The 27,698-nt window shown below is 39.7% G+C and overlaps 2 protein-coding genes across 2 annotated transcripts in view; one reads left to right on the forward strand and one right to left on the reverse strand.

Annotated features, from left to right (window-relative positions):
- The window catches only part of LOC138964550 (cell death abnormality protein 1-like), a 176,660-nt gene that overhangs the window by 20,990 nt on the left and 127,972 nt on the right, over positions 1 to 27,698 (forward strand). The gene's annotated exons all lie outside the window — the stretch shown is intronic.
- The window catches only part of LOC138964547 (multiple epidermal growth factor-like domains protein 10), a 33,844-nt gene continuing 22,043 nt past the window's right edge, over positions 15,898 to 27,698 (reverse strand). The window contains exons 8-12 of the mRNA XM_070336529.1: positions 27,444 to 27,593; positions 26,609 to 26,746; positions 20,883 to 21,032; positions 20,099 to 20,206; positions 15,898 to 17,841 (exon numbers count right to left, since the gene is read on the reverse strand). Coding sequence (XP_070192630.1) covers positions 17,759 to 17,841; positions 20,099 to 20,206; positions 20,883 to 21,032; positions 26,609 to 26,746; positions 27,444 to 27,593 — 629 coding nt within the window. The 3' untranslated portion in view covers positions 15,898 to 17,758. The remainder of the gene's footprint in view (positions 17,842 to 20,098; positions 20,207 to 20,882; positions 21,033 to 26,608; positions 26,747 to 27,443; positions 27,594 to 27,698) is intronic.

Genomic DNA, 27,698 nt, shown 5'->3' on the forward strand with positions numbered 1-27,698 from the left:
GATTGTCGCATAGAAGGTTTTTCCGTTTATTGATTGGACAGTTTGATGACGGGAAAGAACAAACCTTGGGTGGTAACTTTCTCGTGCACCTCAACCCAGTATCCCATGTTGAAACAACACAAATGTTGGTACATGCAGATTGATAGCTAACAATAGGGTAACTCGATGTGGGTCAGACATGCCACGCAGAACCGTTGTTTCTGGTTGTGTGGTTGGAGTTTTTGTTGTTGCAATTCACTGTCGTAATTGACTACTACTCGAGGTAACAAAAGGTAGCCTCAAATGTGCGTCATGTTTCCCCTTTTGGGAGAGGAGAGAGAGAGAGAGAGAGAGAGAGAGAGAGAGAGAGAGAGAGAGAGAGAGAGAGAGAGAGAGAGAGAGAGAGAGAGAGAGAGACAGACAATGGCACTTCAGGAGAGGAGAGAGAGAGAGAGAGAGAGAGAGAGAGAGAGAGAGAATATATAATTTCTAAACTGTACAGATCCAGGTGAAGCCTAAGTGTGGCGAAATTGTGTCTAACGAAGTCATGACACTCCAAGTATTGGTATACCCTTCCGTCTCTTTCATTTAGGTATATATTTATATTGCGTGAATCAATTGCTTGGATTTTCATTTTTCAAACGTTAAAGAATAAAACATGAACAATAATAAAAATAAAAATAACGACAAAAATAACAATGTAAATACATGTATCAAGAAATGAATATATAAATACATTATGAAGATAACCGAAAATAATTCGCTTGAAACATGCTGGTTCCTTCAGTTGCAAAAGGCACCTTTCTCTTTCGTAAATTTGAAGCCCAAAATGTTAGTTTATCCTCTGTTAGCATTTTTCTTTCTTGTTAACTTTCTTTCTTCCTTGTCGCCGATAGAGATGCTAAAGGGGTGGGGGAAGAGAATTGTGATTATAACTCAGTTATATGTAATGAAAATATTGCCCCCAAAATACATACTTGCACGCGTTTTCAGTGGACCAGCACAGAAAGAATTTTAGGACAGGAAACTGAAAACTGATATCGGAGACGGTCTTTTTTAGAATCATTCTCAGTGTTCTTGATTCGATTAATTCAAAAAAGGGAAAAAGGCAAAATTAGTTTCAACACATCGGTTGGTACACATCCAACAGCGGCTCTTGCAAATAAACCAAACAAAAAGATTACATAAATAAATGTTTAGATTGAATGTGTTGAACATTCATACACTACAATGTTTTAGTCTCGCGTCAAACATGAAACAAGGATGCGATGTGTACTTTATAAATGCGATGGAGTATTCTACGTGTTTAACAATTTAAGGCCATTACCCCCAGGCAGTCTCGCTTTAATAGCCAAAATCACGAGCCAGAAACGTGCCCTCAGTTTGAAGCAGATCTTGCAAGGCTGCGCAAGATAACGAGGATTAATTGCACGACTGGGCAGCACTTACATTCTGTGCAAGTCGAAACACATCTGCAAACGTATAACGTCCTTTGTGACCACACACTGCATTTACAACAAAAAGCTTTAAAACTCGAACAACGCTGATGTGTTCATGATGCTATTGAGGCCACTGCGCAACTTAGTCCCCTGTTTACACGATGACCTAAATTGCTGTTTGGGTAGCATATAAAAGAATGCTTTTTTATATTTAGTCAAGTTTTGACTAAATATTTTATCATCGAGGGGGAATCGAAACGAGGGTCGTGGTGTATGTGCGTGTGTGCGTGTGTGCGTGTGTGTGTGTGTGTGTGTGTGTGTAGAGCGATTCAGACTAAACTACTGGACCGATCTTTATGAAATTTGACATGAGAGTTCCTGGGTATGAAATCCCCGAACGTTTTTTTCATTTTTTTGATAAATGTCTTTGATGACGTCATATCCGGCTTTTCGTGAAAGTTGAGGCGGCACTGTCACGCCCTCATTTTTCAACCAAATTGGTTCAAATTTTGGTCAAGTAATCTTCGACGAAGCCCGGGGTTCGGTATTGCATTTCAGCTTGGTGGCTTAAAAATTAATTAATGACTTTGGTCATTAAAAATCTGAAAATTGTAAAAAAAAATAAAAATTTATAAAACGATCCAAATTTACGTTTATCTTATTTTCCATCATTTGCTGATTCCAAAAACATATAAACATGTTATATTTGGATTAAAAACAAGCTCTGAAAATTAAATATATAAAAATTATTATCAAATTTTTTTTTTCGAAATCAATTTAAAAACACTTTCATCTTATTCCTTGTCGGTTCCTGATTCCAAACATATATAGATATGATATGTTTGGATTAAAAACACGCTCAGAAAGTTAAAACGAAGAGAGGTACAGAAAAGCGTGCTATCCCTCTCAGCGCAACGAATACCCCGCTCTTCTTGTCAATTCCACGGGCACTGCCTTTGCCACGGGCGGTGGAGTGACGATGCTACGAGTATACGGTCTTGCTGCGTTGCGTTGCGTTCAGTTTCATTCTGTGAGTTCGACAGCTACTTGACTAAATATTGTATTTTCGCCTTACGCGACTTGTGTAGTCTTCCCGTTGGTCGATCCCGTGATACGGGCATATCGAGTTTTTCGCCGGTAGTTAAGTTCACCAGCACGCGAAACTGTTCTCATGTTGCCCAGCACGCTGAAACAGGTAAAAACACGTCTTCGCACACGATTTTACATAATCGATATACAAACTGCTGTGGAATATAACTGTCCTGGGCAAAAAATGTAGTTTGTTGTTTAGGAAAACAGAGGTAGGCTTAGGCATGTTCATTTACTATGCAAATCTAACAAGAAGGCCACATTTCGCTGTGTCCACCCACATGTGTAACAAAATATACAGATACTGCAATGTTGATGCGAAATGGGGTTTGTTGTTGTTCGTTTATTAACAACAACAAAAATCATAGGAAATATGCATTTCTTGCGCACCTTCTGCCACCTTTGCAACAAACCGGAAGAATAATTATTTCATCGGCATGGATGGTACAGGGTAACCCCCCAAAAATGTCACCCTGTAAGATGCTAATAACTCCTACATTTTCTCAACGAATAACTTCATCATTATTTGGTGTACATTAGCTTGAGGTGTGGGATAATAATTTCACAACGTTTCAAGTATGTCGGTCAAGTGGTTGATTTTAACGCTTTAAAAAAACAATATATAATTCCGAGACTGCCACAACAGTAGGAGATTTGTCAGTGACCAGTGGTCACACTAATCCGACTTCAACCCTCCCTGTCATTGCTGTTTCAACTCACATGTAGTCTGATGATGGTTTTTGTATGCAAGGCTCTTCGTGAAACCAACAGTTAACAGCCTGGAGGGCTAAAATCGTGTAAGTGTGGCTGCCTGCCAATCAGTGCCAAACCTCGTACTTATTTTTAGTCAAACCCTGAATTTGGAATTAAATGTCGAAAGAACATTCAAGTCAAACCATTTAGCATACACACTTGAAACTTTGTGAACCTCTAACCAAGGTATAACAAATATGAAGTTTTAGCTGATTTTTTTTAAGGAATTATTAGCATACTAGTGGGAGGCTTCTTTTTACATTTAGTCAAGTTATGACTAAATGTTTTAACATAGAGGGGGGAATCGAGACGAGGGTCGTGGTGTATATATATATGTGTGTGTGTGTGTGTGTGTGTGTATGTGCGTGTGTGTGTGTGTGTCTGTGTGTGTCTGTGTGTCTGTCTGTGTGTCTGTCTGTGTGTCTGTCTGTGCGTGTGTGTGTGTAGAGCGATTCAGACTAAACTACTGGACCGATCTTTATGACATTTTACATGAGAGTTCCTGGGAATGATATCCCCGGAAGTTTTTGTCTTTTTTTCGATAAATGTCTTTGATGACGTCATATCCGGCTTTTTGTAAAAGTTGAGGCGGCACTGTCACACCCTCATTTTTCAATCAAATTGATTGAAATTTTGGCCAAGCAATCTTCGACGAAGGCCGGACTTCGGTATTGCATTTCAGCTTGATGGCTTAAAAATTAATTAATGACTTTGGTCATTAAAAATCTGAAAATTGTAAAAAAAAAAAAAATTATAAAACGATCCAAATTTACGTTCATCTTATTCTTCATCATTTTCTGATTCCAATATGTTATATTTGGATCAAAAACAAACTCTGAAAAATAAAAATATAAAAATTATGATCAAAATTAAATTTTCGAAATCAATTTAAAAACACTTTCATCTTATTCCTTGTCAGTTCCTGATTCCAAAAACATATAGATATGATATGTTTGGATTAAAAACACGCTCAGAAAGTTAAAACGAAGAGAGGTACAGAAAAGCGTGCTATCCTTCTCAGCGCAACTACTACCCCGCTCTTCTTGTCAATTTCACTGCCTTTGCCACGAGCGATGGACTGACGATGCTACGAGTATACGGTCTTGCTGAAAAATTGCATTGCGTTCAGTTTCATTCTCTGAGTTCGACAGCTTGACTAAATGTTGTATTTTCGCCTTACGCGACTTGTTTTCTTTGTCTTTTTACATTTAGTCAAGTTTTGACTAAATGTTTTAACATAGAGGGGGAATCAAGACGAGGGTCGTGGTGTATGTGTGTGTGTCTGTGTGTCTGTGTGTGTGTGTGTGTGTGTAGAGCGATTCAGACTAAACTACTGGACCGATCTTTATGAAATTTGACATGAGAGTTTCTGGGTATGAAATCCCCGAACATTTTTTTCATTTTTTTGATAAATATCTTTGATGACGTCATATCCGGCTTTTCGTGAAAGTTGAGGCGGCACTGTCACGCCCTCATTTTTCAACCAAATTGGTTGAAATTTTGGTCAAGTAATCTTCGACGAAGCCCGAACTTCGGTATTGCATTTCAGCTTGGTGGCTTAAAAATTAATCAATGACTTTGGTCATTAAAAATCTGAAAATTGTAAAAAAAAATAAAAATTTATAAAACGATCCAAATTTACGTTTATCTTATTTTCCATCATTTGCTGATTCCAAAAACATATAAATATGTTATATTCGGATTAAAAACAAGCTCTGAAAATTAAATATATAAAAATTATTATCAAAATTAAATTGTCCAAATCAATTTAAAAACACTTTCATCTTATTCCTTGTCGGTTCCTGATTCCAAAAACATATAGATATGATATGTTTGGATTAAAAACACGCTCAGAAAGTTAAAACAAAGAGAGGTACAGAAAAGCGTGCTATCCTTCTTAGCGCAACTACTACCCCGCTCTTCTTGTCAATTTCACTGCCTTTGCCATGAGCGGTGGACTGACGATGCTACGAGTATACGGTCTTGCTGAAAAATGGCATTGCGTTCAGTTTCATTCTGTGAGTTCGACAGTTACTTGACTAAATATTGTATTTTCGCCTTACGCGACTTGTTACATTTAGTCAAGTTTTGACTAAATGTTTTAACATAGAGGGGGAATCAAGACGAGGGTCGTGGTGTATGTGTGTGTGTGTGTGTGTCTGTCTGTCTGTCTGTGAGTGTGTGTGTGTAGAGCGATTCAGACTAAACTACCGGACCGATCTTTGTGAAATTTTACATGAAAGTTCCTGGGAATGATATCCCCTGAACTTTTTTCTTTTTTTTTCGATAAATGTCTTTGATGACGTCATATCCGGCTTTTTGTAAAAGTTGAGGCGGCACTGTCACACCCTCATTTTTGAATCCAATTGATTGAAATTTTTGCCAAGCAATCTTCGACGAAGGCCGGACGTCGGTATTGCATTTCAGCTTGGTGGCTTAAAAATTAATTAATGACTTTGGTCATTAAAAATCTGAAAATTGTTAAAAAAAAAACTTTTTTATAAAACGATCCAAATTTACGTTCATCTTATTCTTCAGCATTTCCTGATTCCAAAAACATATAAATGTGTTATATTTGGATTAAAAACAAGCTCTGAAAATTAAAAATATAAAAGTTATGATCAAAATTAAATTTTCGAAATCAATTTCAAAAACACTTTCATCTTATTTCTTGTCGGTTCCTGATTCCAAAAACATATAAATATGATATGTTTGAATTAAAAACACGCTCAGAAAGTTAAAACGAAGAGAGGTACAGTAGAGCGTGCTAGGAAGCACAGCGCAACCGCTACCGCGCCAAACAGGCTCGTCACTTTCACTGCCTTTTGCACTAGCGGCGGACTACGTTCAGTTTCATTCTGTGAGTTCCACAGCTTGACTAAATGTAGTAATTTCGCTTTACGCGACTTGTTTTTTTTTTGGGGTTTTTTTTTTTTTTTTTTGGGGGGGGGGGGGTCACCTTCAATCTTTAATATTCGCTTTTTACATTTAGTCAAAACTTGACTAAATGTTTTAACATAGAGGGGGAATTGAGACGAAGGTGCGGTGTATGTGAGTGTGTGTGTGTGTGTGTGTGTCTGTCTGTGAGTTCCACAGCTTGACTAAATGTAGTAATTTCGCCTTACGCGACTTGTTTGTTCTTTCTCTCTCTTTTTTACATTTAGTAAAATTTTGACAAAATGTTTTAACGTAGACGGGGAATTGAGACGAAGGTGCGGTGTATGTGAGTTTGTGTGTGTGTGTGTGTGTGTGTGTGTGTGTGTGTGTGTGTGTGTGTGTGTGGACTCGGTGGCCGAGTGATAACGCACTTGCGCTCGGAAGCGAGAGGTTGCGAGTTCGACCCTGGGTCAGGGCGTTAGCAATTTTCTCCCCCCTTTCCTAACCTAGGTGGTGGGTTCAAGTGCTAGTCTTTCGGATGAGACGAAAAACCGAGGTCCCTTCGTGTACACTACATTGGGGTGTGCACGTTAAAGATCCCACGGTTGACAAAAGGGTCTTTCCTGGCAAAATTGTATAGGCATAGATAAAAATGTCCACCAAAATACCCGTGTGACTTGGAATAATAGGCCGTGAAAAGTAGGAGATGCGCCGAAATGGCTGCGATCTGCTGGCCGATGTGAATGCGTGATGTATTATGTAAAAAAATTCCATCTCACACGGCATAAATAAATCCCTGCGCCTTGAATATGTGCGCGATATAAATTGCATAAAAATAACTGAAAATAAAAAATAAAAACAAATCCCTGCGCTTAGAACTGTACCCACGGAATACGCGCGATATAAGCCTCATATTGATTGATTGATGTGTGTGTGTGTGTGTATGTGTGTGTGTGTGTGTGTGTGTGTGTGTGTGTGTGTGTATGTGTGTGTGTGTGTGTGTGTAGAGCGATTTAGCGATCTTCATGAAACTTCACACGAAAGTTTCTAGGTATAATATCCCCACACTGTTTTTCTTTTTTTCGATAAATGTCTTTGATGACGTCATATCCGGCTTTTTGTTAAAGTTGAGACGGCACTGTCACGCCTTCATATTTTAAGCAAATTGATTGAAATTTTGGTCAAGCAATTTTCGACGAAGGCCGGACTTTGGTATTGCATTTCAGCTTGGTGGCTTAAAAATTAATTAATGAGTTTGGTCATTAAAAATCAGAAAATTGTAATTAATATTATTTTTGTAGAAAACGATCCAAACATAATGTCATCTTATTCTTCATTTATTTCTGATTCATAAACCACATAAATATATTATATTATATTATTTATTATATTCGGATAAAAACAAAAAGCTAAAAAAATTAAACATATGGAAATTATGATTAAGATTAACTTTCCGGAATCGATTTAAAAAACAATTTCATCTTATTCCTTGTCGGTTCTTGATTTTCAAAACATTTAGATATGTTATGTGTGGATTTAAAAAAAGCTCAGAAGGTTAAAAAGAATAAATATACAGAAAAGCGCGCTATCCTGCTAAACACAACCGCTACTACGCTATACTGACAGGCTTGTCAATTTTAGCACGTTTTACACGTGCGAATGACTGACGATGCAATACTGTCTTGGTGAAAGAATGAAGTGCGTACAGTTTCATTGTGAGTTCGACAGCTTGACTAAATGTAGTAATATCGCCACACGCGACTTGTTTTTCTTTCAAAAACGAGCTTTGAATAAAGCATTTTCTGAACAACAAAATCAAAGGCACAAGTCTCAACAGGTAATTTTGAAATGATTGGTAATCAGTCAGCATACATCGCATGACTAAATATTTTTTGCTGTAAAAAATCCCCTCACTCGAAGAGGGCATATTGATCAAAAACGGCGTATTGTTGAAAGGCTTTTTAGGCTAGATTATGTTACACGCGGGAAAGATTTGGGTTACCGCGTCATCATGTTAAGGATCAGGCAAGGCTAGCTTTGACACCACACTGTTTACCGGTTTCCCATGGCAACGTCTGGTTTCAGTTACGACAAGCCGGATCCCTCTCCATACACCAAGCTGGCAATAACACGGGTTTGTGAAACGCTCCACCAGTCTCAATGAATGGACGTCCTTGTGGGTCATGCTGTCACACCCATGACATACTGCCGCTCTTTTTTTGAATGAAACGATATCGTTCCGTGACTGATATTCACTGCGAATTATTTTTTTATTGTAGGTAGTGGATGTGCGGGGATGGCGGGGGGAGGGGGGGGATTAGGGGAGGAGGTAAGACTTGTGCCATTCGCAACGAGTGAAACAATCTGTTTCTTATAGAAATTTTACCAAAAAGATACTGCCTTACATTTCTTCATGAGTTTAACATAAACTATCTGAGACGTCTTTTGTGATGTTTTTTTTCCCGAAAATGCTCAGTAACAATGTTAATTAAGTAGGAGTGCAATGCCTTTGACACAGTGGTCCATGTGCCCCCTCCCCCCCCCCCCCCCCCCCACGCCTCTCTCTCTCTCTCTCTCTCTCTCTCTCTCTCTCTCTCTCTCTCTTGTTTTCCGCAGTATTTCTGTTACATACAAACGTACACACAAACACATGCGCGCACTGTCTCCCCCATCAATGCACAAACACGTAACCAAACGCATTAATACATTCAGACATTTTTAATTTCTGTCTTCAATGCATATCAACAAAAGATAACCAAACATCAAAGGACATCGTAAAAGAACAAAAATGAAACGTTTTAACAATATTAACCACATCTTGGGATATATTTAAACAAGCCGCGTAAGGCGAAAATACAACATTTAGTCAAGCTGTCGAACTCAGAGAATGAAACTGAACGCAATGCAATTTTTCAGCAAGACCGTATACTCGTAGCATCGTCAGTCCACCGCTCGTGGCAAAGGCAGTGAAATTGACAAGAAGAGCGGGGTAGTAGTTGCGCTGAGAAGGATAGCACGCTTTTCTGTACCTCTCTTCGTTTTAACTTTCTGAGCGTGTTTTTAATCCAAACATATCATATCTATATGTTTTTGGAATCAGGAACCGACAAGGAATAAGATGAAAGTGTTTTTAAATTGATTTCGAAAATTTAATTTTGATCATAATTTTTATATTTTTAATTTTCAGAGCTTGTTTTTGATCCAAATATAACATATTTATATGTTTTTGGAATCAGAAAATGATGAAAAATAAGATGAACGTAAATTTAAATCGTTTTATAAAAAACAATATTTATTTTACAATTTTCAGATTTTGAATGACCAAAGTCAATTAATTTTTAAGCCACCAAGCTGAAATGCAATACCGAAGTCCGGCCTTCGTCGAAGATTGCTTGGCCAAAATTTCAATCAATTTGATTCTTCTTCTTCTTCTTGTCGATCACTCAGATGTATCTTTCTTCGTTTTAACTTTCTGAGCGTGTTTTTAATCCAAACATATCATATCTATATGTTTTTGGAATCAGGAACCGACACGGAATAAGATGAAATAGTTTTTAAAACAATTTCGGAAATTTAATTCTAATCATAATTTTTATATTTTTAATTTTCAGAGCTTGTTTTTAATCCGAATATAACATATTTATATATTTTTGGAATCAGAACATGATGAAAAATAAAATAAAAGTAATTTTGGATCGTTTTATAAAAAAATAATTTTAATTACAATTTTCTGATTTTTAATGACCAAAGTCATTAATTAATTTGTTAGCCTCCATGCTGAAATGCAATACCGAAGTCCGGCCTTCGTCGAAGATTGCTTGGCCAAAATTTCAATCAATTTGATTGAAAATGGAGGGTGTGACAGTGCCGCCTCAACTTTTACAAAAAGCCGGATATGACGTCATAAAAGACATTTATCGAAAAAAAGAAAAAATCATATGGGGATATCATACCCAGGAACTCTCATGTAAAATTTCATCAAGATCGGTCCAGTAGTATACTCTGAATCGCTCTACACACACACACGCACAGACAGACAGACAGACACACACACACACACACACACACACACACACACACACACACACACACACACACACACCACACACACACACACCACGACCCTCGTCTCGATTCCCCCTCTATGTTAAAACATTTAGTCAAAAGTACAATCTAAGCATGTAAAGCCATGCTGTGCAATGTTCTTTAACTGTTCATTCAAGATACAAAAACGAGAACTTTATAAATAAATAAAGAGCAATACGCATTCACAATTGAAGCATGTAAAGATACGTTGTGCAATGCTATATCATTATACCTGATGATACAAAAACATTGACTTTATATGACCTAATATAAACAAAATAATTTGCCACAAATAAGCATATAAAGCCATGTTATGCAATGTTCTCTAACTATTCATTCCAGATACAAAAACTAGAACTTTATCACAAGACAAATAAAGAGCAATACGTGTTCACAAGTGAAGCATGTAAAGATATGTTGTGTAATGCTATTTCAGTATCCTTGATGATACACAAACATTGACTTTATAATTATCAACGGAATAGAGACTAAATAATTTGCCACAAGTAAAGCATGTTGAGCCATGTTGTGCAACATTTTTTTTTAAACTGCCCATGACGATACGAAAACTAGAACTATATCATCAGACTAACGAAGAGCAAAAGTAATACGTTCACAAGTAAAAAAGGTCTGGGTGGCCGAGTGGTAACGCACTTGCGCTCGGAAGCGAGAGGTTGCGTGTTCGACCCTGGGTCAGGCCGCAATTTTCTCCCCCCTTTCCTAACCTAGGTGGTGGGTTCAAGTGCTAGTCTTTCGGATGAGACGAAAAACCGAGGTCCCTTCGTGTACACTACATTGGGGTGTGCACGTTAAAGATCCCACGATTGACAAAAGGGTCTTTCCTGGCAAAATTGTATAGGCATAGATAAAAATGTCCACCAAAATACCCGTTTGACTTGGAATAAAGGCCGTGAAAGGTGAATGCTCGCCTAATAGGCTACTGAGCTTTACTGGCCGATGTGAATGCGTTATATATTGTGTGTAAAAAATGTCTGTTTGTCTGTCTGTCTGTAAAAAATTCCATTTCAAACGGCAGAAATTAATTAATATGTAAGCGCCTAGGGCTATATCTAGATCAGGCGCATAAAAAAAAATGATCACGATAAAGCATGTAAAGCTATGTTGTGCAATGTTTTTTTATAAACCGCCCATGAAGATACAAAAACAGGAACTTTATCATCAGACAAATGAAGAGCAATAAGTAATACGTTCACAAGTAAAGCATGTAAAGCTATGTTGTGATATTCTCTTTGACTGTACCTGAAAATACGAAAACATGGACTTGATATCCAAAAGAATAGAGAGAAAATAACTTGCCGCAAGTAAAGCATGTAAAGCTATGTTGTACAATTCTCTTTGACTGTACCTGAAAATACAAAAAACATAGACTTGATATCCAAAGAATAGAGAGAAAATAACTTGCCAAAAGTAAAGCATGTAAAGCTATTTTGTGCAATGTTCTTTAGCTGTCCATGAAGATTCGAAAACAGACTTCATATCAAATTGATAGAGAGACAATAACTGACCACAAATAAGAATTTAAAGCTATGTTGTGCAATCTTTTGTAAATGCCAATGAAGATCCAAAAAAAGAGAAACTTTATCATCAGACAAATGAAGAGAAAATACGTTCACAAGTAAAGCATGTAAAGTTATGTTGTGCAATTCTCTTTGACTGTCCCTGAAAATACGAAAACATGGACTTGATATCCAAAAAATAGAGAGAACATAACTTGCCACAAGTAAAGCATGTAAAACTATGTTGTGCAATATTGTTGTAACTACCTATGGATATAGGATAACCGGAACTTATCATCAGACAAACGAAGAGCAAATACGTTGACAAGTAAAGCCTGTAAGGCAATGTTGTACAATGTTTTCTAGCTGTTCATTAAAAATACGAAAACGACAACTTTATCACCAGACAAATGAAGAGCAAAAGCTCGGTCATAAGTAAATCATTTAAAGCTCCGTTGTGCAATGTTCTTTGGCTGTCCCTGAAGATACGAAAACAGACTTCATATCAAATTAATAGAGAGAAAATAATTGACCACAAGTAAAGCATGTAAAGCTATGTTGTGCAATATTTTCTTACTGCCGATTAAGATACGAAATCAGGAACTTTATCATCAGACAAAAGAAGAGCAAATACGTTCACAACTTAAGCATGTAAAGCTATGCTGTGCAATTCTCTTTGACTGTCCCTGAAAAGACGAAATTATGGACCTGATGTCCAAAGAATAGAGAGAACATAACTTGCCACAAGTAAAGCATGTGAAGCTATGTTGTGCAATCTGGTTTTTTAATTACCTTCGGACATAAGTTGGCAGACACAAGAATAGAGTGTGCACTTTTTTGTTTTGCTGGAGAGCTCACATAATGATATGCAAGAAGCTGCGGTTTTGAGAAGAAAAGGCTTTCAACGAATGTTGCTAATTCGATTCATTTATAAAAAAAATAAAAACGAGATGCACGACTGCTGATCACCAGAAGAAAAGAAAAAACCATGGAAAGCAAGCTAATATAGCTTTCCACTGATGTTTACAGTAAAATAACTCCACGGATTTCGTGTAGTCCAACGTAAGCCAGTCTCGAATAATTCAACACATGATCATGGTTTCTAATTTATCGTTTCAGAAAAGACTAGAAAGGTTGGAAAGCATGCACAACGCCAGTTAACGCACATGCCTGAAAGTGTTGCCTTGCCGGCCTAGCCTTGTAGAACAATGGTGCTTTCCATTTTCGCACTGTCTGGGGCCGTTCTTGTGCTGGCAGGTAATGCATTCTTTGGAGAGCTCTCTTTCGCACTATGACCATCGGTATAATAACAACAGTTGAAAGAAATAGCATGCATATTTCATGAATCATACCACAGTTGACACGGTACTTTAGGGACAACCCATCCCTTTAGTCTGTTCGTCTCACTACTCTTGCATCTCCTCTTTCATCTCGTCAACTAAGCCAACTTAAAACGTCGCTTAGCTAACGTGAAACCATCAGACGGGCAGTGTTCCCGCTCAGCACCCCTTTTAGGGTTTTTTTCAACAACTTTTGGTTATTTTAAATTCAGCAATTGTTAAGAGCTAGTGGGACAAAACGATGTGGGCATGTTAACGTGGATTTGTTCAATAGACATTACATACGCAGAACACAACGTCATATGCAGCAACACAAATTACTCAGTATATGTAAGGAACAATGCAGCGCAAATGCGATCCTTCCTTACCAATCCCCTTTTGCAAAGATCATATAACCTAATACTTCAGACTGCCTTCGTTCCTAAAATGGTCTCTCTCAGAATCAGTTCAGAAGCTTGCCCAATGTTTGTTTTTCCCCTCATATACTGGTTGGGTTTACGCTCTGTATATTGTAACGTGCTTTCTTTTTCTGAATAGCTGGTAGTGTCAGTACACAGACCATAATTATTTGAGGATCCTAAAGCTTTACTCATGCAAGCCTCGGAGGAATTTCAATCTGCGACAATGGCTACACTGGAACGGATGTAATTGGCTGCTCTGTAGCAATTAAATGGTATGGTATGGAGAAGGGTGAAATAATGTGCATGTGTGTGTGTGTGTGTGTGTGTGTGTGTGTGTGTGTGTGAGAGAGAGTGCGTGTGTATAAAACGATTCCGAGAAAACTACTGGACCGATTTTCATGAAACTTCACATGAGAATTCCTCAGTACGATATCCCCAGACGTTGTTGTTTTCATTTTTTCGATAAATATCTTTGATGACGTCATATCCGGCTTTTGTGAAAATTAAGGCAGCACTGTCACGCTCTCATTTTTCAACCAAATTGGTTGAAATTATGGTCAAGTAGTCTGCGACGAAGCCCAGACTTTGATATTGCATTTCAGCTTGAAGGCTTAAATATTAATTAATGAGTTTGCTCATTAAAGTTATCATTAAAATCGATTTTTCGCCAACAGATTTTAAATGTATTGCATTGTATTCCTCATATTCTCCTGAATTAAAAAACATATAGATATGTCATGTTTACTAACAAAAATATGCTCAGAATGAAAGAAAATAGGTTCAGTAAGAACTACGGGACACGTGCTTCGCGGCGGCGAGCGTGACCCGTCTTCGGTATGGTTAGCCGAGACTATCTGAATGTAGTCTCGGCGATGATTGGTTTGTGGTGTTGATCTTGACTAAATGATTTTATATTGCTTCACGCGACTTGTAAATCTGTTTTGATGCTTTTGTTTTAACTGTGTGTGTGTTAAATAGATATAGCTCCATCCATAAAAAGAACCGTTGTATTATAATGGTGTATTATACATCATCATTGACGTAGCTTTAAAATAGAATGTGTTGATATTATCCGTTGCAAAAAGTACAATCTAAGTATGTGGATAGTATGCTAAATGATAGTGTGAGGGGTTAGATGAATGCTGTGTTATTGATACGCCCACACTTCTGTACATGGCAATACAACTAAAATGCACTCAAGTAATCCCCGCTCAAAGCTGCGCAAGAAATAAATTATGACAGTCAAATTGCAGTTGAAATTATCAGATCTATAGATGTTTTTTGGTATGTTGCTGTTGTTGTTGTTGTGTTTGCTGATGTTACTGATGTTGTTGTTGTTGTTGTTGTTGACCTTGCACACAGTGGCAGTGACAAAAACACATTCGCACACAAACGATGTCGTTCACGGTCAATTTAGTAGGAGTTGCCCCCCTTACTTCAATACTATGGGATGTGTCCATGGCGCGCACCTGTCTGTGTGAGTTTTGGGAGAGCTGTCGCTTACAAGGGCTGACATTGAAACAATATAATCATAACTACACCCCAAATAGGCGGTACAAACAAAGACAGTGAAATAATTGTGCATTACATTGTTGACAGCTAAAGAGGTTGAGTGATGTTGCTAAAATGTACAATTCACCCAGACATCTTTCAAGGAGTAATTACTCCGCAATTAGTAGAAACAAACAGTTCATCCTGCCCTCACCTTCTCAGAAGGCTAAATTGCATTTCCATTAGTACTGTTTGCTAGCAAATATGTTTGATTGTGTGTGTTTTCATTGTCATGTGCTTGAGTAGGCTTAGTTCTAAACATGCACACACACACACACACACACGTGCTCGCTCGCACACGTACATACACTCACACACGCACGCACGCACGCACACACGCGCACACACGCACGCACACACGCGCACACACACACACAACGGGTTACGGTGTCAATGATCGCCGGACAGAGCAGCGTGTCTAAGGGTCAGGGACAGTCAATTAATTTCATACTGACGGACACCTTCTCACCTGTTTTTTTTTTTAATTTTAAATTGATTTTGCATAATGTCGGACTGTGTTCGTTGCAATTGAAAAAGGTTAATGACGACTGCATGTACATTTTCATAATGTGTTACTCGTCATGCAAATGCGTTTGCAATTTTGAGTGTCCAAGATTCCTCCTGATTGATCTGAACTAACGCTTTATATTTTCACAACTGTTGCTTCTTTTTTTTCAAGCGGCCATAAATATTAAGTTCATTTTATTTTCGTAACGACTGTTTGCATACAAGTAATGTTTAAAACCAATATTGATTATTTTAGAGGTGTCACTAAAAATAAATGCAATGTACTTCGGGAAGGCACGCAACTTCAGTCAGCTAGGACAGAAAGCAAGCATCGAGCAATAGAAAACAAACACGTTCATTCTGCAAAATAGGCTTTTATTTATATTATATCACAGCAATCGAGCAAAAACAGCAATCAGAAAAGTGAGTGTGTGTGTGTGTGTGTGTGCGTGTGTTGAAAAGTGTCTCTTCTCTGTACTGTTGAACAGTTGATTTAGTTGTCCACGCTCAAAATTGTTCCTTGCTCAATGAACTTGAAATGACTGATCATTTGATGTACTGATCGTACTTACAGCCATCTTCAGAGAGCAGTCAGTTCCATTAAAGGTTGCCTTACTGAGTGAATAATTATAGTCCATGCAGCAATCTGCCACATGCCTGGTAATTGCTGATTCAGGCACTTAAGCTGTTACAAGCACGAAGAGGTTTGAAACATAGGCACACAAACCTGTCAGTGAATTAGATTTGGGTTACTTTGTAACAAATTCTTTAGCGATCCTATAAAATTCAGTACTGGTTTGATTTCAGGCAATATGGCTAAACGTTTCACGTAGAGTATGTGAGATTGCTTTGAACAAAGATTATTTTTAAAATGTTGGACAAACAGCTGCAGAAAGATGTTAACATTCTTGATAAAAATTAATTTGGAATGGAGAAGCATGCGTTTGGTATACATCTTTCTGCTTATGTGAAGAAAATATATATACACAGTGATCGCGACGAAGACGCGTGTGTTTGGTGGACAGTTTGTGATCTATCTGCTCGTGTGAAGAAAATAATGAAAACACTGATAACAATATGAAGCGTGCGTTCGGCAGAGAGTTTACAATCTATCTGATCATGTGGAGAAAGTTGATTTACACACTTAAACCAACAGAGAAGCATGCGTTTTATAGAGAGTTGACGGTCTGTTGTGTGAAGAAAATAGATGTACTGATGAGATATACACACTAAGAACAATCAATAAAACTGTGACACAGACTCAACCGCGCTTGTTTGAGCCATTCAGCACGTTGCAGAGAGCAGTCTTGATTTCACTGCCTACTGTACAACGTTGTCTGTTCTATTGTCCTTCATCAGAACTAAGGAAACATCTGCATGGAGACTCGTGAGCAAGGCAGGAATCACGCATCACAGGAAACACAAATCTTGAGATCTTGCCAGAGTGGTGACACCCTGGGAACTACACTGTCTCAGACAAGGTCGGTCCGTGCTCAGGTCCATCATTTTATTTTTTCACCCCAAGACGAAAGTCCAAGAGCTCACACGTCTACTGGCCACAAAGAAACGACAGGTTTGGTCTGCAAAAGGGGCAGGTTGAGAGGGTGGGGTGAGAGATAGGGGAGGGAAGGAGGGAGAGAGCGGGAGGGGGGGGGGTGAGAAGCAGGGTGAGAGGGAGAGCGAGGGAGGAAGAATGAGACGGTCTACAGAAGACTCAATGACCAGCGACATAAAACGATGACCTGAACATGGACAGAAACTTTCTGATTAGTCACTGGACGGTTTGGAATACATGTTATCAAACCATTAGAAACAGAGCAGCGAACAACAAACTCTGTACTGTCAAAAGGAGACACAGAGATCACAAAGACAGAGAAGAGAAGGAGGGAAATATGCTGACGCTTGATGTACTTGTTTGAGTGAAAGAAGAGGGGAGCCACATCATATGAGTTATGCATCTTTCTCCTCACGAAGATACAGTTTTAAGAGGGAGCCACATCATTATGAGTTATGCATCTTTCTCCTCACGAAAATACAGTTTTAAGAGGCATCCACATCATATGAGTTATGCATCTTTCTCCTCACGAAGATAAAGTTTTTAAGATGAAGCACAGCAAAAAAAAAATTTAAGGAAAACAATTATTTCTCAAAGTCCGTTGGGATAGCCTGATCAGAGTCCGTTTTGAGGTCAACAGTAGAAGCCAGCCGTTGGTCTAGGGTTAGTTGATGGCCAGCAGACACACGATGCAAGCCAGCACCAGTGACGTCACAGAGGCAACTACGGCCTTGGCTCCGCTCATGACTGTAGACATAGAAAGTGTCAAATATATCAACTTGTCAAAAACACCATTGAATTACTGTTGTAATATTGTTGTACCCCAAAAGAACCAACATTTGCCCATGTTAAGATTTCGTCGATATTTTTGTTAAAAATATTATTTTCTTGGATACCTCAATTTCCATCCTATAAGACGCAATCTTGAACAACTACAACTGTGCAAAAGAAAGCCACTTTAAACATGCTGCGTTTCGGTATATTTCTGTAAAAACAGATAATTTAGTACCACTTTGTGAATCGTTAATTTTGTCAAATAGCATTGGGCAACAGATCACAAGGCGAGAACTGTCAACAAAGCACACACAAAAACCAGAGAAAGGGAAAGGTTTGCAGTCTGTGGCCATAAAGGCAAGGAAACAGAACAGGAAAGTGAAAGCAAGGCACGCACAAAAAAGATAAGAACAATTGTACAGATTGTTTCTCATTATATGACACATTGCACAAGTTGTTTTCGATCGCATGACACATTGCACAAGTTGTTTTGCATTGCATGACACATTGCACAAGTTGTTTATCATAGCATGAAACATTGTACACATTGTCTCCTAATACATAAAACCTTGTACAAGTTCTTTTTTTATTACATGGCACATTGTACACGTTGTTGTTGGCTCACGTTTGGCTCACGTAAGTGTAGCCTATGCGATCGTAACTTTGTCTGTCTGTGCGTGCGTGTGTGTGTGTGTGTGCGTGTGTATGTCTGTGGTAGAAACTTTAACATTTCGTCATTTGAAGACGTCACATTATGAGTAAGAGGGTTAGACGTCACGCGAAGGAATTACTGAAAGTCTCGGTCATTGTTATTTTGAGCGGGCCGAGACTAGTTAAGCGCTTTGAACTTCGGATAAGGCGCTATATAAATAAAGAGAATAATAATAATAGTTGGCAGTCGTGTCCCTGTAAGTAGGCTACATGCAGACAGACAGATCTAGATCTAGTGTCTCGCTTTCTTGCACAGTGTCACCTATGCTTACTGTGTGTGTGTGTGTGTGTGTGTGTGTGTGTGTGTGTGTGTGTGTGTGTGTGTGTGTGTGTGTGTGTGTGTGTGTGTGTGTGTGTATGTGTGACGGAGTGATTGAGTTTGAGTTACTGTTTGTCGATTTCTTACGTGAGCCTTGAAGGCTTCGCCTCTTGTTTTTCATAACATGACACATTGTACAAGTTATTTCGCATTACGTGAAACAGTGTTCAAGTTGTTTCCTATTACATGACATATTGTATTTGTAAGTTGTCGTCCATCATATGACGCAATTTGTGTCCATTATAATTATGACGTAATTTACGTATTGATTCCCATTACATCACACAATAAACAAGTTGTTTTTCAAAACATTATACATTGTACAAGTTGCTTCCATTACATGAAACATTGTGAAAGTTGTTTTCTATTCCACGAAACATTGAAAACGTTGTTTCCTATTAGGCCAAAAAAAAAATAGGTCTGTTTACGGTAACCGGACCGACCCTAGTTTTTTCGCGCGACCCTAGACTTTTTTTTGGCATTTGGGAAAAAAAAATAAATAAAAAATAAAAATCTTGGTTTTTTGGCAAAATAACGTAAAAATATGGTTTTTGGGGAAAAAAAAAAAAAAAAAAAAAACCCGACCTACCGACCCTATTTTTTTGGCCTATGTTACCGTAAACAGACCTATTTTTTTTTTTGGCCTTACATGAAATATTGTACAAGTTGTTTTCCATTATATGACACATTGTACAAGTTGGACGGGCGCAGTGGCGTTGTGGTAAGACATCGGCCTCCTAATCGGGAGGTCGTGAGTTCGAATCCCGGTCGCTGCCGCCTGGTGGGTTTAAGAGTGGAGTTTTTTTCGATCTCCCAGGTCAACTTATGTGCAGACCTGCTAGTGACTTACCCCCCATCGTGTGTACACGAAAGCACAAGACCAAGTGCGCACGAAGAAGATACTGTAATCCATGTCAGAGTTCGGTGGGCAATAGAAACACGAAAATACCCAGCATGCCTCCCCCGAAATCGGCGTATGCTGCCTGAATGGCGGGGTAAAAACGGCCATACACGTAAAACTCCACTCGTGCTAAAAACATGAGTGAACGTGGGAGTCTAAGCCCATGAACGAAGAAGAAGTACAAGTTGTTTCTCATTATATGAAACATTGTACAAGTTGCTTTCCCTTGCATGGAACATTGTACAAGTTTCTTTCCCATTACATGACACATTATGCAAGTTGTTTTTCTTTAGACTTACCACATCGTCCATTCTCCTGCATTGAGCAGGTTGCGCCGGCTGTCTCACAGGTCCCTTGGGTCCCCTTTGTCATCGTCGTGCAGCTACCTCCAAGCTTGTTTGGCAGGGCTGAAACACAAAATCGTGCGGTACTTGGACGATTTTACATCACTTACGAGACAATGACGCTTGAGGTAATATCATAACAGAACGGTTAGAAATTGCTACGTAAACAGCGTAGATGTCGAGCACTTTTTGGGATCAGCGATTGGAAATAAAACTCTTAAATCACAGTGTTTGCAGTAAAATATGTGAAGAATTCGAATGAGACCGTTAAAGACAGTAACGGGGGATAGTGAAGGAAGTAAAAACAAGAAATTAAATAGACACTAAATCTCCCCTCACCCACCTATACCACCCCTACTCCCCGCTCCTCAATCGCATGCTTTTCTTTGAGAATTTATTGTTGCAAATCTTTCTCTCTCTGTCTCTGTCTGTCTGTCTGTCTCTCTGTCTGTCGCTCTGTCTCTTTCTCTCTCATAAAATCCATGCACACACACACACACACACACACACACACACACACACACAGACCAAACCCTGTTTCATCCTGAAAAAGGCAGTCTGCTGAAATATTGATAAAGATAGTACCAAACCTGGTTCTTGTTGGGTCCTCCATTGTTTAAATGGCAAACACTGTTTGGTGTTTTTCTCCAGAATCCACAGCAATGTAGTTACCTTTGACCCTCTGCATCAAGAAACAAAACGTGGAAGTACTGGACTTCGGTGTACAACAACGACTCACCGCATCCACTCCCGGCGATCCCAGCGTATCCAGTTGCACACGTGCAAAATCCGTCTGCTGTCGCTGTGCATAGAGCGTTGGCGTCTACACATGTCCCTTTCGTGTTGATCGCGCCTGTTGTGCAGCTCCCTCCAAATGTGTTGTCAGCGACTTTACAAACCAAACAGAACATTGTGATACAAGATGCGAGTATATCTGCTGTGCAACACTGAGCATGAGTTGTACAATTAATCTACAGTATTTTTACATCACTGGTAAGACTAAGGAGAAAGAGAGAGAGAGAGAGAGAGAGAGAGAGAGAGAGAGAGAGAGAGAGAGAGAGAGAGAGAGAGAGGCAGGCAGAGACAGACAGACAGTCAGAGAGGGGGGGGGGGGGGGGCAGACAGAGAGACAGACACAAACAGACAAAGAGACAAATTGATAAAGGGTCAGATTTTCGTTTTTACGTACACATTTTATTTTAAAGCCGCTCTTCATATATAAAACAAAAACAAAATTCAGATTTTTTAGGATGGAAGCACGCTGACAGTGTCAACAATCAAAGCTTTTTCAAATCGGTATTAAAGCTGCATACACTCGTTAAAAAAAAAATTTAAAAAAAATTTTAAAAGAAATTAAAATCAGCGTTCGGAAGGCAGGCGCCAACATGACTAGTTTCGGTTTATCTTCGTGTAGCGTGGATAGCGTCCCCTGGTGTGCACCACTTTAAAAGTGAAGACCAAGGCTCAGGTGCACGAAGTGAAAGTAGGTGCCACCCAAACGAGTGAGAACAAACCACGGGGTCTGATTCGTTGAAATCACAACAAATCTCAATTTCAACCAATCCAACACCGCGGCTGACTCCCACACGGTTGGTAACTTTCTCGTGCACGTCGGCCCAGCTTAACCATGGCGCCTTGTAGTTACAGAGACCATACTGAAGTGTGTCTTTGTTTAAACTTTTCGGTGAACGGCAAAGAAGCAGGGAATGCTTGAGTTACAGCTGACATATAACTAGTAGTAGGTATAACCAACTGGATTTTTTCTTCAAATTCTTCATGCATTTATTTTTTAAATTTTGCACTTTAAAACAATCCTTTTGAAGTTGAAATTCATTCAAATAAAGCGGAATTATGGCCGCTGTGTTTTTTGTTTCATTTATCCAAAAACCAGAGGTGGTGCACAACGAAAACAGTGTTCGCTCAAAACAGGGGACACGCCTATTGCTAGAAAAATACGTACACTTCATGAAAGAAAGTTGTAAAGAAAGTTTCACACAATGATTCGTGATCAGGAAAACTGTTTTGTGCACCGAATATCTTTCAAAGTGTCTAGTTTTTTCGATTTGTAATGTTGAAAATTGCTGAAAGTCATTGAAACAGACTATAGTTTTTGAAAAAGGCTTAAGAGAAAATGTAAGTTTTACGCCCTCACGGCAAAGCCATTAGGGGCATGTTACACGGGAAAACCCGGCTTTGTATGAAAATAAAAAAATAAAAATGCGGGGGGGGGGGGGGGGGGGGATGTAGGCAGCTGGCTGCCGGCTGCAACAGGAGACCTGAAATGGGCTAGGGACCGGGTTGGGTCGTCTTGGGTCAGTGCTGAAATGGTTACTTTATTGGCTGTTGGCCCAACGGACACCCGGGCTTCATATTTTTGCATGCATGTATTCGTGTTTCCAAGGCCTGAGGCTTTCGCTGTGACCCTGGGATCTTTATCGTGAGCATGCGTGCACACGGGGGTGTTCGGACACCGAGGAGAGTCTGCACAAAGTTGACTCTGGGACACACACCCCTCGCCGAACTTGGGGGTTGAACCCACGCTGATAGTAACAACCGGTTTTAAAGCCAGCGCCTCTAACGACTGGGCAACCCCCCCCCCCCCCCAATTGGTTGGGGTCAAGAAGTTCCATGGAGGGCGGGGGGTATGGAGTAACACATAGTGTTTTGCTCAGAACATAGTACGGGGTACGCATTACCGTGAAGCTGGCAGTCAGTGCTACCAAATGTCGTCTGTGTCTACCACTCGGTGGTGACTTAATGTGGGTCTATGTAAGCAGATGCCAGCGCAAGCAATCTGATGCAGAGTCAGGAGGCGGTTTGGTACAAGAGAACCTTAGAGGCCACAAAAAGGCTTAAGTGTATTTTTAGGTTTATGAACAATTCTGTATAATGCTAGATATGGCTTTCCCGATCTAACGTATGAAAGAACCCATTTTGTTTGTTTGTTTGCTTAACGCCCAGCCGACCACGAAGGGCCATATCAGGGCGGTGCTGCTTTGACATATAACGTGCGCCACACACAAGACAGAAGTCGCAGCACAGGCTTCATGTCTCACCCAGTCACATTAATCTGACACCGGACCAACCAGTCCTAGCACTAACCCCATAATGCCAGACGCCAGGCGGAGCAGCCACTAGATTGCCAATTTTAAAGTCTTAGGTATGACCCGGCCGGGGTTCGAACCCACGACCTCCCGATCACGGGGCGGACGTCTTACCACTAGGCCAACCGTGCCGGTAAAGAACCCATTGTTTTTCAGCGAATTAAGACATTTTTCCAATTACAGTGGTTTTGTTGTTTGTACAATCACTTGATGAATATTGTTCCGAAAACAAATTTTAATATCTTTTGACGTCATGAGTTTATGTAACCATTTGATCGAAAAATAAATAGTGACTGACATCGCTCAAAATGGCATCCGAAGTAGCGAGGTTGGTGTGTTTTATCTGCATTTTTGAGTCTTTCGTACACGCTGGTGCTAATTTAAGTGATCAGGACGGTAAGAGTAACGAACGAACCACCAAGAAATCTTGTTTTCAGCAAGTCTTGATGATCATAAAATTTCTATGTTTCAAGTCTTGATGATCATAAAATTTGTTTGAAGAAAAAGTACTTAATAAGAAAAGGCTACGAATTCTTCAAAATTGCGGTCCTCCTCGATCGAGGCCGATGTCTGTTCTTTGATGGTAGGTCAGTTTTTTACACAAAAAAACATATCGCAAAAGACACGTTCGAACTGCCTAACTGCACAATGTGAAAGCGTGTTATTTTGTCTCCCTGTTTTGGGGGACTTCCGATTTTCCACGAGAGTTACGCTATGCTAACTTTATATTTCTGTCCCCAGAACTAGCGTCTATTTTGGGACATGACGTGGTTAAATGCTAGGACGAGAGTTACCTTTTCTTAGCTTGGTTATGTCTATAAACAACGGGTCCGCCCATTGCCTTCAAATACTCAGAGTGGAAATGGCGGTCAGTCAAATAAACGCACGTGTCGTCGTACCGTCGGTATATCCCTGGTGTTTAACATCCAGTGACGCTATGAACTTAATATTTTAACTCGGAAATACATGGGTATGTGATCTGCTGTGGTAATTAGAGCTGCTGATCAGGAAGCGGTGGATACTACTGCATGAGCTGGTAAGGAAATATATAGCTATTCTGATGGACACGTGGGGTAATTCGGGGGCTGTGATTGGATGGTCTCAACATCATCATCAAAGCATAATGCTACGGAAGTCAGCCATTTTTGCCAATATCCAAAAGCATATTGGCAATAACAAAGACGCATGGTTCCGGTTTACCCATCTGTACCACACGATGTTAACAATCGACAACAGCATACACTGACAACTTGAAATTCTTCTCGGGAATGTTTTTCAGCTTTACAAATGTCGATAGCACACCCTTTTCTGCTAACTTCCCGATGAAACCGGACTAAACCAATTATTTTCTGTGCCTAAACACCACAAAATGCCCAAAGTCGAAAGATGTACAAACAGGGGAGTAAAACGGAACAGCCGTTTGTGTGTGCCTGTGTGAGCTCAGTTGCTGACTGACACAAACTTTCGCATTCGGCTTTTCTTATCTCGTAACTCCACACTAAATACCCCACTTCCCCTCTGAATTATTGATGTACAACCCATGGCACTAACATCCATGTAGTCGTTTATAACTGAGGTTGAAAAAATCGCTTCATGACGAGACAAGTATAAATGCCATTCACCCAAACTGAAAACGTCGCTGCTGTCTGCTCGCATTGTACGGATTAGCTGTTCTCCTCTCCTCCCCTTGTTGCATCCTAGTTCTTCAGTTGTTTCTAGTTTTATGTTGATGTTGTTTGTTCAAAATTTAAAAAACTCAAACTCCTTTTTGTTGTATACGAATGAACTAATAAAACGCTGTTTAACAGCTGTGTTGTCAAATCGAGTTTTTTTTCCAAAGTCAGTGTGGCGCCTGCGCAAAACTAATGCGCATAAGAAACGGCGTCTGCTATCAAAACCTGAGATCAACGCATCGACGCAAAAACTGTCATTTTGTAAGTTTGGAACAACAAAATTAATCAAGGTCAGAAAAGCTATATAATCGCTATTGTATTTTCAGCTGAGTTATTTACCCCCCTCATAACGTGCACAACAATGCGTGTTCCAATCTATTTTTCTGATTTGATTTACCCTTTTTCTCTCTGTTATTTTTAAGGTTGTCGTCTACATTTTTTGCTTTTTTTCAATAATCTTATGGTTAGATTTCGATACAAAATTATGTAAAATGATGAATGAACCAAGGGGAAAAAAGTTATAGAAAAAAAAATATATGTAAAAAAAGATTTTATTTTTGGGTAGTGTGACTCACGCTTCCAATATTTTGTTTTCTGTTTGCTGAGAACATGTGCTTTGCCTAAAAATACTGACCAATCAAATTCATGTCACTATGCTTATAGCCACGCCCAAACAAGTGCAGCAACAGTTTGACACTGGAGCTCTGTCCACGCTTTTTTTTAAACGCACGAAATGCACGGGATTTGAGAGGAGTTTTGCGCTTGGCATTTTCCAAATAAGGATATCCTACTATGAGTACTACGTTGGAATACTACAATGAATTTTCAAACGGCTACACTGGCTTCGTCTTTCCTGATTGAAAGGGGGTGTACTGTTGATATTTGTAGATAATAGACTCTGCATTTTAATGGTCAAATGGCGATTTCGGTGTAAAAATGTAGACAAGGACCTTTGAGCATTTAGTTTATGGTTGACTTCTTTTGTTTTGTTAATGCTACGTTGCCCGCCTGTCATGCCGCTTGCGACCGGGGCTGAGGTGCACGAAGCAAAAGTGGGTGCCACCCAAGCGGGAGAGAACAAACCGCGGGGTCTGATTCGTTGAAATCACAACGAATCTCAATTTCAACCAGTCCGCCAGAGGAGACAGCGCTACAAAAGAAGCTATACGGCCACACACAGAGAGGACTTGGAGAGGACAGCACGTTTCGCCCTGCAGTCCGGACTGACGATCAAACAGCGAACGACAAGAAGAAGAACTTTAACCAGTCCAACACCGCGGCGGACTCCCATCCGGTTGGTTACCTTCTCGTGCACCTCGACCCTGGACTCTTCCAATTCCTAAGAAGAGGAGTAAATACATTTCTACTGAATATAGAACACACACTTTTCTAGCGTTTAAACCTTTCATAGAAACAAATATGTGACATTTTTGTCACTGCTCACAATGGGATTTTTGTTGGGTTGCAAAGTTTGATTGTTCCCTTTTTTCGTTCTGTGTGTGTGTGTGTGTGTGTGTGTGTGTGTGTGTGTGTGTGTGTGTGTGTGTGTGTGTGTGTGTGTGTGTGTGTGTGTGTGTGTGTGTGTGTGTGTTGGGGGGGAACCAAATATGATACTCAGCTCAGCTTTTTGCAAAGCATGTTTGAATCACGTGGTACTTGTGACCAAAACGGTACTAAGTGTGACTTACTTTTGGTGCAGGTACCTCCATCGGGTCCATTGTAGCCCTCTTTGCATTCGCATTTTGAATTACTACACAAGGCGTTTGCGTCCTCACAGGTACCCTTTGCAGGACCAGTACACGCACCGCCAATTGTATTTTTCAAAACTGAAAACACAACAAAACAAAGAAAATTATGTCGTAGAGGGGTATGACAGCCAATGAATTGGGAGTTACAATATGCACATATTCACAAAGCAAAAGAATCAAGCGCCTGGCCGTTCGGTTGTCAGGAGACCCCCGTTCCCCGTGTAGGTTGGTTTACCGCTTGGTGATTATTTCAGGGGACATAATTAACATAAACAAAAGACCAAATGCTCATACGACTCCCTGTCGCCTTACGTAATTTGCATCAAAAACAAAACATGTACTACTCATTAACCTAATGTTCACGCAAACTTGATCACATTCTGACCTGAATCCCCCTTTTTGGTTATCTAATACGAAGAAGCAAACTTTTGTTTTCAATACTGACTGTTCGTTTGGAGTATGGAGGACTGATGCCTTGAATGTTAGTGTAGGAGTACTTTACTTATTGAGATAAACCAAAGTAAAATATTTCGTTCAACCAGTGTATTGATAACACCTCCTGTGCCTCCACTCGACTAATAGATATCAATTCCGCAAAGCTCGCCGTCAGCTAGTTCTTTGCTCGTACTGTCGGTGTTTCCGCCTCATCGTGGAGCCATACAAACTGGCAGACACAGACATACAGTCCTTATTTTCTACATGACAGTATGTACATGAACATGGATTCTAAAATGCAGTTATAGCTGAACAAAACTTGATGCAGCCTCACACTCACCACAGCTTGCACCAATAGCTCCAGAGTGTGTATCTTGACATCCACAGGTGCCACCGGTGGCTAGGGAACACTTGGCGTTGGCGTCCATACAGGTCCCTTTCCCCGTAGGCCCCCCCGTGCAGGATCCACCAAACGCGTTTTCTGTCACAGCTGCAAAGAGTACATTCAGAATCATGCAACGTTACAGAGAGAGAGAGAGAGAGAGAGAGAGAGAGAGAGAGAGAGAGAGAGAGAGAGAGAAAGAGAGAGAGAGAG

This window comes from Littorina saxatilis, linkage group LG4 (genome assembly GCF_037325665.1).
Source record: "Littorina saxatilis isolate snail1 linkage group LG4, US_GU_Lsax_2.0, whole genome shotgun sequence".
Classification (NCBI taxonomy): domain Eukaryota; kingdom Metazoa; phylum Mollusca; class Gastropoda; order Littorinimorpha; family Littorinidae; genus Littorina; species Littorina saxatilis.